This window comes from Mobula hypostoma, chromosome 9 (assembly GCF_963921235.1).
Source record: "Mobula hypostoma chromosome 9, sMobHyp1.1, whole genome shotgun sequence".
NCBI lineage: Eukaryota > Metazoa > Chordata > Chondrichthyes > Myliobatiformes > Myliobatidae > Mobula > Mobula hypostoma.
This window is the reverse complement of record NC_086105.1, coordinates 105,575,026-105,587,364: the sequence shown is the minus strand read 5'-3', so window position 1 is coordinate 105,587,364 and position 12,339 is coordinate 105,575,026. Positions and strand designations below refer to the sequence as shown.

Sequence of the window (12,339 nt, the reverse complement as noted above, 5' to 3'; positions counted from 1 at the left end):
CGTTTTCCCCACTTCCTCTTTCAGAGTGCTAAAATCAAGCCAATTAAATGTTTGATTTTGGTATGGCGGGAATTTACATACTTGATACTTTTGAATATTATGAGATTGTTTAGCCCAATATGGTTAAGTGACACAAATTCATTCTTTTAAAACAGTAGCTACAGAATTCCTAGTTATTGTAATAAAGTCCTATTTCTGACTTTTTAAGGACATGTAAACAGTTTACTGCTCTGGTGTTATAAGGGTGATAGTGCTAGTAATCCCCAGCCTTGGTCTAACAACTTGGAGTGATGGGTTGATAACTGCACTATAGTAACCGAGCAATTTGTTTTATAAATGTACTTAATTGATTCAATTAGAAGCTAATATTAATTATCATGAATTTAGCTGATTTTTATTAAAAATACGATTCCATACTGTTTATTGAACAAATTCAGCCATCCTTACCCCTTTTACAATATGGTTAATCATTAAATGCCCAGAGAAGTATCTGTCTCATGCAAGTTGCTGTGTACATACATCTATTGCATACAGACATGCTTCTGGACACATCTTCAGTGATGTTCCTGGAATCATCGGGTGTTTCGGGTCTTTCAACATCATACAACCTCCTCCAGGTGACCCAGCCGGGGCTGATCAGACCCCAGCTTGTGTCCAGATGGCTAGCTACTTATGACTCCATGGCTCCCCTCTTTTGAGCCACAGCCATCTTGAGGCCCTCTCTGCCGCATCGGTGGTACTGCGGATGGCTCTCCTCTTCCTCTCTCCGTCGATGCCCAAAATGCTGAAGGCTCTAACTAAAGAATGGGCTACGAATCCCCTACAACCAACCTCCACTAGGAGACACCTCGCTCTCCATTCAGCCTGCTGACAGTTGCTGAACCATGCTGACCAAAATTAGTAATTTAAGAAGGTAGGTCAGTACTGTCTCACGGGAAATCGGGGTTGGGTAATAAATGCTAGCATTGCTAACGATAGCCATATCACACTAATTAGATACAGAAATGGATAAACTCTTCATGTTTTGAATCCAAGAAAAAATAATGTTATTTTTGTTCTTTTGCTCTAGAGTATTACACATATGGCCTCTGCATATTTTATGGAGTAGGCTTTCAACATGTGTGCAGCTTGCACATCGTTTGGATCACTTGCAGACGATTGCAAGTACTACAAAAGCACAAAATCACGCTGAGTTTATGAGGTACAGTAGTTTTGCCATGATTTTTCAACTAGAAATAACCTTAAAAGAAAAAATAATAGTCAATAGATTTATTTTAATAAGTTCAAAATAAATTTATTATCAATGTACATGTATGTCACCATATACAACCCTGAGATTAATTTTTTTGTGGGCATACATATTAAATACAAGAAACATGATAGATTCAATGAAAGATTGCATCCAACAGGACAGACAAACAACCAATGTGCAAAAGATAACTAACTGTGCAAAGGCAAAACTGGAAAAAAAAGTAATAATAATAATATTAAATAAATCAGCCATGAGTATTGAGAATATGCATTGAAAAGTCCTTGAAAGTGGGTCTATATGTTGAGGATTAAGAGAATGGGTAAAGAAGTGGCAAATGGAATAGAGTGTCAGGATATGTTGGTCATGCACTTTAGTAGAAGGAATAAAAGCATAAACTATTTTCTAAATGGGGAGAAAACTTAAAAATCCAAAGTGCAAAAGGACTTGGGAGTACTTGTGCAGGATTCCCTAAAGGTACATTTGCAGGTGCAGTTGGTGATGAGGAAGGCAAGTGCAATGTTAGCATTCATTTCGAGCAGACTAGAATATACAAGCAGTGATGTAATGCTGAGGCCTCACTTGGAGTATTGTGAACAGGTTTGGGCCCCTTATTTAAGAAAGGATGTGCTAACATTGGAGAGGGTTCAGAGGAGGCTCATGAAAATGATTCTGGGAATGAAAGGCTTATCGTATGAGGAGCAATTGATGGCACTGGCCTTTACTCATTGGAATTTAGAAGAATGATGGAAGAATCTTGTTGAAACCTTTCAAGTGTTGAAAGACCTATACAGAGTGGATGTGGAGAGGATTTCCTTTGGTGGGGAAGTCTAAGACCAAAGTGAACAGCCCCGGAATAGAAGGACATTGCTTAAGAATGGAGATGAGGAGGAATTTCTTCAGCCAGATGCTAATGAATCTGTGGAATTGCCACAGGCAGCTGTGGAGGCCAGGTTATTGGTTGTATTTGAGGTGAAAGTTGATAGGTTCTTGATTAGCCAGGGCGTGAAAGGTTAAAGGGAGAAGGTAGGAGAATAGGTTGAGAGGGAAATGGATCAGCCATGATGAAATGGCAGAGAAGACTCAATGGGCCAAATTATCTAATTCTGCTCCTGTGTCTTATGGTCTCATCAAATACTGTAATTAAATTGGCCAAAACTGAGGAGAAGCTCATTCTTTTTTGTTCCTTGACCAGCCTCCCACCTGTGAGTCGATGTCCAGGCTTAAAAGTTTGTTTTCATCAGTTAGAAGATCTGCTAGTATCTAATTTCTACATAAATAGATGACAACTTGCACACTTATATTTAAAAATATTGAATAGGAAATAAGTCATATTGGGTTTTATTTTCTGCTGTTACTTTATTGAATTTTAAGTTAGAAATATAATTGTTTTACTATGTGGAACATTCCATATCTAGACATGCTGTAGGGATATTTACTGTGCTCTTGCATTTCCACAACCAGCCTGTTTGCTATAGTTGCAGCTATACTGAATTGAATTACTGGAATTAACTGACCTGTGGTTATCCCATTTGAAAAGTTAAAGAAATGTATTACTTGAAATAAGTATTTGTAAATGGAATGTCAGCTTGCACCATTAAATTGTAATCTTAGTTGAAGTTGGAGTACATTGAAAATTGTTGCCCATATTGGCAGGAGCCGAGGCAGAAATTGGCACCCCTCACATCGTTGGGAGAGTTTGGGGGATGAAAATTAACCCACAATGTCTTGTACTAAATCTATAGCATTACACTGATTGCTGCCTTTATCTAAATGTAGTTGGAGCTACATTTTGGAATTTGAATGCCGGAACACGTTTTTAATACAAACAACAGAGAATGAATTTCCATCTCTGTGACTTAAGAGCATGAAAAAGGTTAGATGAAAACAAACTTTACTGAGTGATTAAATAAAGTTGTGGTACCTACTAGATTCAGGAGCATGAGGAGTCACAGGAAAAGCATATTGAGAAATATTCTGTCTGACTGGGAAGTGGTAACCCAGTAATGGCAAACTTAATTACTTTTTATTTGCCAGATTGTTCTCAGTCAGGATTTGAAACTACAATGTCAATTTGCAGATGATGTCAGTTTGGGAAATAGCAAATATTGAGAAAAACCGATAAAATAAAAACACTCTTTAACAAACCCGTATTTGCCAAATTAAGATCAATGTGGATTATTGTGAAGTAGAGTGTTTTGGTGTGAGGATAAGGAAGACACCTTAAGAAATAGGACTCGAAATGGGGTAGAGGAACAAAGGTAGCTAGTGACAAATACATAAATAAAGTATAAGTAACACATGTTATGCAAACAAAACAGGTTCAATTTATGAGAATAATATTTGAAGACAATTACATTTGTACCTATACCTAGCCATATTTGGACTGCTGTGCTGAATTGTATTCTCTGTTTTAGAAAAGGCACTTATAGGCACTATAAAAAGTGAAGAATAACAATAATGTAAGCAAAACCAGGAGAATACAACTATTGGGAAAGCCTCAGCAGTACATGTTAAAATAAAATTATAATGGATTTGATAGGGTAACTACAATTTTAGTAAAACTAACTAGGATACACATATTTTATTCCTATTCATTCCTTAAGGATTAGCCACTCATTAATATCTTTAGATGGTGATTGGTAAGCTATTGAGCTTTGGAGATGTTACATTAAAACCTGATGGTCTTATTTTCATCATGGTTTATTCTCAAAATTCAAGATTGTTTAATGTCATTTCCAGTTCATAAGTGTAAAGGAGAATGAAATAATTGTTACTCCAGATCCAATGCAGCACAGGAAAAAAACACAATAAGAAAAGGAACGCGATAATAAAAATAGGTTAGCTTGACTCTATTACAGCTCAATGCGTCAATGTTTGGAGTTCAATCCCAGTGTCCTTTGTAAGGAGTTTATACGACCTTCCTGTGTAAAGCATGTGTTTTCACAGTCTAAAGACATACTGATTAGTAGGTTAATCGGTTATTTAAACTGTCCACGATTAGGCTAGGGTTTGGATTGAATCAGGAGTTGCTGGGTGGCGCAACTTGGAGGGCCAGAAGGACTTATTTTGTACTGTATCTCTTAAAATGTTTAAATACAATGAATATAAATACATGAGATAGTTTATATACATTGATTGTATGTCCATAAAGTGATGCTAGGCACAGGATTGTCTGTACATAAGGTGACTGACAGGAAATGATAAAGTAGTGGTGGTTGGAGATGTGGTGAGATAGGTGTTGATCAGCCTTACTACTTGGGAAAATAATTTTTTGAGTTTGGTGGTCCTGGCATGGATGCTACATGGCCTTCTTCCCGATGGAACTGGGATCCTTCATGATGTTATTGACTTTGCCAGCCCTTTTCTATATATATGTCCTTGGTAGGCTGGTGCTAGTGATGTGTTTCCTGATAATGTATGATGTGTTCTGGGACAATGAAAGGTTGTGCAAGATGTGCACTCCCAAGAAATTGAAACTGCTCGCAGTTTCCACTGCTGTGCCACAGAAGTACAGAGGATGTGAGTGGTGAGAGTTTTTCTGAAGTTGAGAACCCTCTCCTTTGTCTTGTTGACATTGAGGAAGAGGTTATTTGCCTGGCACCAGGACTTAAACTGTTCCGCCTCTCTGTAGACAATCTCATCATTGTTAGTGATGAGCCCCACTACTGTCATGTCGTCTGCAAACTGGACGATACAATTACTCGGGTGTTTGCCTGTGCAGTCGTATGAGCAAAGTGTACAACAATGGGCTTAGCATGCAGCCCTGGGAGGCACCTGTGTTGAAGATGATGGATTCGGTAGAGCAGTCGTGTATCCTGACTATCTAAGGTCCATTAGTTAGGAAGTCCAACACCTAGCTCCATTTAGATAATAATCTGCCTTCCTGTTCTTACCACCAAAGTGGATAACCTCACATTTATCCACATTAAACTGCATCTGCCGTGCATCTGCCCACTCACCCAGCCTGTCCAAGTCACCCTGCATTCTCATAACATCCTCCTCACATTTCACACTGCCACCCAGCTTTGTGTCATCGGCAAATATGCTAATATTACTTTTAATTCCCTCATCTACATCATTAATATATATTGTAAACAGCTGCGATCCAACTGAGCACCTGAAAAGGAAATCATAAGTGTAAGGGGGTTTCGTCTTTTATGTTACTGCGTAGGCTAATTAAAATGGCTTCTTTGTTATGTTATACTTGGGAATGCTTCTTTGTTATGTTAAACGCTGAGAAAGTTCTTGCGCTAGCAGCTTGTTTTGGGTTAGACTGTGATAAGAAGATGTTACGAACCAATTGGGATAGTTGTTATGTTTTTGGTGTATCTGAAGATATTGTATGCGCGGGATTTTGGGGCAGAAGGCGGGAGAGAGAGAGGATGGACCAGATGCTGTGAGTCCGCTAACGGGGTCGGGCCTTGAGCGGGGCGTTCAGCGAGGAGAGGAGACGGAGACGGACTCGTGGGGAGCATCTGGTCGACAACCATTGTTGGTCCCAGGCGGCCAGTCGAGGTGGTCCGAGGGGTCGCAGGGTGAAGAAGAAGGGTCCTGAGCTCCAACTGTTTGTGCACGAAGAGACTGAACTTTGATAAGTGTGGCGCCTTTTATTTTCCTTTTATATTTTACTGTCTATTAATTATATAGTTCCAGTAATATCTATAAACTGTAAATCATTTAATCATATCTGGTGTATTGCCTGTTATTTGGGCGGGGTGGGGTACATCACATAGCATCCATACAAACTATTACACAGTTTGGCGGGTCCGAGGGCTGTTTCCCTAGACGACAGCGAGCCGAGCAATTCCAAATATTCTGAAACCTCTGTAAGGGAAAAATAAATTTTACCTCATCTCTACCTTAAATTGATATCTGCTTATTTTTCAACAAAAGGAAGCACATTCACGCTGCCAAGATCCCTCAGGATCTTGTGTTTCAATAAAGGCCCTCCTCAATGCTTTATACTCTTGTGAATAGAAACATTAGTCAGTCTAACTGTTCTTCATTAGGCAGCATTCTCATTTCAGCTATCAGTCCAGTAAAAATTCTGAGTTGCTTAAGCTTCTTAAATAAAACCATTATCTCAAGCATAGTCTCACTATACTATACTGCAACACACTATGACTGAAGTATAATTTCTCTGATTTTGTATTTAGTTCCCCTAGTACTAAACAACAAAATTCTTTTACTTTTCCAATTTACTTGCTGTAATTTATTTACTTACTAGCCTTTTGCAAACTATAAACTTGGATTGCTCTGTATCTCAGAGCTCTGCCATCTCTCCATTTAGAACTTTTTAAACTTTTCTTTCAACATGGAAAATATGACATAATGCACCATTTGCCCAGTCTTTGGCCTCTTACCTAACTTACTGTACTTGTACCCTTTTTGTAGCCTTATTATGTCTTTTTAACAATAGTTTTCATACTATCTTTGTATCATCAGCAAATTTATGTAAATGGTTGGTAAAAACACCAAATTTAAAAGTATTGAAGCACCACTCCGATCATTGTGACAGCCATAAACAGACCCTCCTAAGCCTACTCTGTTTCTTGTCCATCAGCCAAACCTCTGAACCACACCTCTTCCACCATGAATTTTAATTTTCTGTACTGTTTTGATGTAGCACCTTTTCAAATGTACAGCGCTGAACTGTAGAGAGTGGCCAATTTCATTTTAACTTTGTGTTAATAAACTACTTTACTGTGAGATGGTTTATCAAATGCTCAAAAACATTAGTAGGATTCCTGGGCATCTGTTTCAGAAGGTCTGAACTCTTTTGCATCAACTTATGAGTCATCTTGTTCTCAAAAATCATTTGTCAATGTTTTTTTGGCTTTATAAAAGAAAGTTTGCAAACATATGAGTAAACATCAATTTCTTTTTTTTTTAAACTTCCAGAAAAGCCAACCTCTTTGTTTCATTCCTAATTGACGTGGGCCTTGGAATGTTGCTGATCTCGTGGCTTTATCAGCAGAATCGTATCGGCCATTTAGCAGATGCTCTCGTTCCGGCTGCTGCTGTAAGATATATCCTTTAAGGGTATGAAAATTGTGATCCGTTGAGAGAATTTTTACACCACTTTTATTCTTGTGTTGGGGTGGGAAAGGAAGAGAGAGAAACACAAAAAATTGTTATAACATTTGATATCACTTGCATTTTGTCATTGAGCCAATTCATATTTTGTAATAATTATATTAGCGTCATCCTGTCATTTGAGTTCAATTGATTTTTAGTTGGAGTATTTCTGGCTTGCTATTTCATAATGGAATATAGAAATACTTGATGTCATTTGTCCATTGACGTTACCAAATTTGACTTCATAACCAAAGCATAGATTCATAGTGCAGAACCAAAAAGGGCCATTCAGCAGATTGAGTCTATACCAGTTATTCTCAAGAATATTCTGGCTGTTTCTCTATTTTCCCACAATTTTTTCTCTTTCCAAGTACATACTTATCTAATTCCATTGTGAAGCGTGCCATTGAAGCAGCTATATGTTGTGTTTAATTAATTTTAAAATGTACTTTTTCACCTTGCCTTCAGTTCTTTTATCAATATCTTTTTATACCCTATAGTTTTTGACTCTTTAGCATTGGAAATAGTTATCTGCATCTATTCTATTTAAGCCTTAATGATTTGATAAAAGCCTTTTAATCACCCTTGTCCTCTTCTCAGTTCCAAGAATATCTTCAGTTCTTTATTCAAAGTCATTTTCCCTTAACTCTGAAATCATTCAAATGAAGCTCTACTGATTCTCCAGTCTTCCCATCCTTCCTGAATGATGATGCCCTGATTTGGCTATAATACCTCAAATGCAGCCAAATTAGTGTTTCATATTAGTTTACCATAACTTCTTGAAGTTTGTATTTTATCTCTCTATATAGCCCAAGAACCCATGTGCTTTATTAATTGCTTCCGTAACATCTCCAACCACTTTCAAGAAATTGTGTGCTTTAAAGAGTCCAATTGACTTGTAGTTTTGTTCCATATTCTTTCCAACAAACTGTTGCTTCACACCAAAATCCATCTAGTTTCAGTTGTCATATCTGCCATTCCACCGGCCTGACTTTGTCCTTTTGAATTTTATTATCTTCCTTTGTATTCATTTCCATGTTCTGTGCCATCTGTAATTTTTGACTATTTTCCTATTGCCCCAAGTCTAAGCATTAATGTATATCAAAAATAGCAGTAATTTTTATACTGAACTGTGGAGAAAATGGTCCCTTTAACACAATGAGCAACCTTTCACTAGCACTGTGTTCCATCCGTTGAGTAATCTGTGATGCCAGTGCCCCTTTATCCCATAAGTTTCTGTTTCAGTTCTGCCAGTTTTATTAAACACCTTTTGAAAGTCCATCTACAGTACAGTAACTACTGTCAGATTCGGATTAAGATTCACTTATCACATGTACATCAAAACTTACAGTGAAATGCATCATTTGTGTTAACCAGTAACACAATCTAAGAAAGTGCTGAGGGCAGTCCAGAAGTGCCACCACACATTCCGGCACCAACATAACATGTTGTTATCCATCCTTTCTATTATCTCATTAATAAAACATTTGTTGTGAGTTGCCTTTGGCTGCTTTGCTTTCAAAGATACTCTGATAACATTTGACAATTAAGGTTAAACTGGGAAAGAGATCATACATGTAAGGGAATGCATTTATATGGGCAAAATAACAGGAATTTGTGAAGGATTTTAAAACTGTGATTAATCTGCTAAACGTATTTAAACTACATTATATGAGTGGTGTGAACTATGTTATTTATGTTGACATGTAAAGCAGTTAGTGGAATATGATACATAATAAGCAGCCATAAACCACACTCAGTGGCAGACTTCGCTGCTATGCTTACAGCAAAAACATTGAAAATAAGTTCATTGTTCTTGTTATAAAATAAATTATCTGTAATGTGAAATCTAGAATTTATAAATACCTTCAATGCTTAAAATCCATAATGATGTGATATTTTGTGACAACAGCATATTGCCAAAGAGTTAGAGAAATTGCTGGAGTGGCTGATGGGAGCTCCTGCTGGCTTGAAGATGAACAAAGCGCTAGATGAAGTACTAGGACATTTCTTTCTTTATCATATTCATCTATGGATAAGTAAGTCACCTTTTTCTGTCAACACTTCTGAAGTGATATGCTTGGAAAGGGTCTGGAATGGATTAACAAGAATAATCACATTGAACATTTGGAAGTAGGCTCTGGGTCTGTTCTCTAGACTTTAGAAGAATGGGGAAGGGTGGGGTTGGGGGGGGAAGAGTCTCTTTCTTTTTAAATCTTTTTATTGAGTAAGTATACAAAAAACATATAAACATTAATACAATGTTAAAGTATAATAAAATTCCAAAAGATATCAATACCAAAAAGAAATTACTACAAACAATGTAATTTAAACATAAGAAACCAAGATAACATAATAGTATACTAAATTTTATATATATCAATGGAAAAAAAAAGAAAAAAAAACCCCCAAAAAAAAACCCACCGTGCAGCTAACTAAAAGCAAAGCAAAGCAATGGGCTAACTTGAAACCAAACAGAGTTAAACTTAAAATCACGTCCTCAATCCCGACCTCCATTAAAAACAGTGAAAAAAAACAAGGGTAAATATTACATTAAATGAAAATATCGAATAAAAGGTCCCCAAATCTGTTCAAATTTAAATGAAGAATCATAAAGGTTACTTCTAATTTTCTCCAAATTCAAACATAAAATCGTCTGAGAAAACCAAAAAAAGGTAGTTGGAGCATTAAGCTCTTTCCAATGTTGTAAAATACATCTTTTCGCCATTAAAGTAAGAAATGCAATCATTCTACAGGCTGAAGGGGAAAGATTACTAGAAATTTTAGGTAGTCCAAAGATAGCAGTAATAGGGTGAGGAGAGATATCTATATTTAATACCTTAGAAATAATATTGAAAATATCTCTCCAAAAAGTTTCCAAAGCAGGGCAAGACCAAAACATATGAGTTAAAGAGGCTATCTGCCCCGAACATCTATCACAGAAAGGATTAATATGCGAGTAAAAACGGGGGGAAGAGTCTCAATGAAACCTACCAAAAATTGAAAGCCTGGATGGAGTGGACATGGACAGAGTATTTACAGTAGTACGAGAATCAAAAACCAGAGTAGGGATGAGGGGAATTTCTTTAGCTAGAGGGTGGTGAGTCTATGGAATTCATAGCTATAGATGGTGGTAGAAGTCAAGTCATTGGCTATACTTAAAGCTGAGATAGATCGACTCTTTATTAGTAATATTTACAGAGACAAGGCAGGAGAATGGGGTTGAGAGGGAAAAAATTAATCAACCATGATTGAATGGTGGAGTAGATTCAATGGGCAAAATACCCTAATTCTGCTTCTATACTTATGGCCTCATTCTGCTTCTGTTGTATGGCCTTGTATGCACTGAGTTATCCAGAAACAGGTCTGTGAACAAAATGTTAGTTGACAATCCAACTGTTTAATTATTCTTAACAGACATTGTATTGAAGGTTAAAATGACTTTTGAGTAGCCTCGGGTCAAGAGAGGTAACGTCAAGAAGACAAGGGGCCAACCATTTCTTTTTTTGGTGAGGTAATCATCATCATCATCATTATGTGCCGTGTCATTTGACGTGGTTGAACATGGTTCTTGACCATGATTGTTTTTGGCAAATTTTTCTGCAGAAGTGTTGTGCCATTGCTGCCTTCTGGGCAGTGCCTTTACAATATGGATAACCCCAGCCATTGTCAATACTCTTCAGAAATTGTCTGCCTGATATCAGTGGTTGCAAAACCAGGACCCGTGATGTGCACCAGCTGCTCATACAACCATCCACCACCAGCTCCAATGGCTTCATGTGACCCTGATCCAACAGATGCTACATCTTGCCCAAAGGTGACCTGCAGGCTAGCAGAGGGAAGGAATGCCTTACACCTCCTTTGGTAGGGATGTACCTCCACCATGCCACCCCTTGGTGAGGTAAAGGGGGAGTAAATAATGTGTTTATGGCTGTCCAAAGCAATTTTTTTCAGCAAGGTTGTGATAAATGACAACTTTACTTGTTGAAAAGGGGAAAATCAAACCAGTAACCAGTATGTACAACAAACAGGGAACATTTTGGTAAAGATGCGGTCTTGTTCAGTATTCCAGAGTTTCTTTGATCCTGATACCAATTCAGTGCATATTTACTCCATAGGTTATATCCATCTGATGTCTCCATTTATTGAAATGATCCTGTGGTACGTTGGACTATCAGCATGTCTTGGCTTGACTGTGGCCTTGTCCATTGTTTCTGACATTATTGCTCTCCTGACATTTCATATCTACTGTTTTTATGTATATGGGGCCAGGTAAGATATCAATCTTTTCCGAAAGCTTAGAACAGATTAATAGCTAGAAACACACAATTGAAAATGAAAGATCAGAAAATTTGGATTGAGTAAACAAAAATATTCGTTATGTTCAGGGATGGTAAAAAAAAATTGTTTACAGACCCAGGTAGACAGCAGGCATTGCGTTGTGCACAAGAAGCAATAGCATTCCAAATTTGCATTTTACCAAATAAACAGGCCAAACATATCTCATAAATGTCCCAAAGCATTCCATGTGGACATAATTGACTGTAATGTCATCTTCATCACAGGAAGGTTTGATTTGCTGTCATCACCACTATCTAGGGAAAGGCACTAGATGTGATCACGCCTATTCTACCCATGGTGGTTGAGAAAACAATTCTACAAGAACTGTCTTAAAATTACTTGAATTTCCAGTTTCTGATCGTGTTCATGGCAATATACACTTTGTTGTGATTCAGGTGTAAACTGATCTCAAAAGGCTAATTTAATGCTTGGGATCTTTTTGACCTTTTACAGTGTTGTGTTCTTTTATCAGCATCTTTCAATGGTGTGTTCAGAAACATTAACTCCATAACTCAACATTTGGTGGTTCAGTGGGGGTTTAATATTTAATTTATGAATGATTTGTCACTTCACTACATATCAATAACTAGGTTTAGCATTAGTTTGGCATTTCCTTTATCTAAAAGTATTCAGAAACATTCCTTTAAATAATTTAATGTTTTTGAATA

The 12,339-nt window shown here is 37.2% G+C and overlaps 1 protein-coding gene across 2 annotated transcripts in view; it reads left to right on the top strand.

Annotated features, from left to right (window-relative positions):
- pigq (phosphatidylinositol glycan anchor biosynthesis, class Q) overlaps positions 1–12,339 on the top strand; it is a 60,183-nt gene that overhangs the window by 23,749 nt on the left and 24,095 nt on the right. For both annotated transcript variants that reach the window (XM_063058833.1, XM_063058831.1), the window contains exons 3-6: positions 1,070–1,201; positions 7,154–7,274; positions 9,243–9,369; positions 11,449–11,602. In XM_063058833.1, coding sequence (XP_062914903.1) covers positions 1,070–1,201; positions 7,154–7,274; positions 9,243–9,369; positions 11,449–11,602 — 534 coding nt within the window. The remainder of the gene's footprint in view (positions 1–1,069; positions 1,202–7,153; positions 7,275–9,242; positions 9,370–11,448; positions 11,603–12,339) is intronic.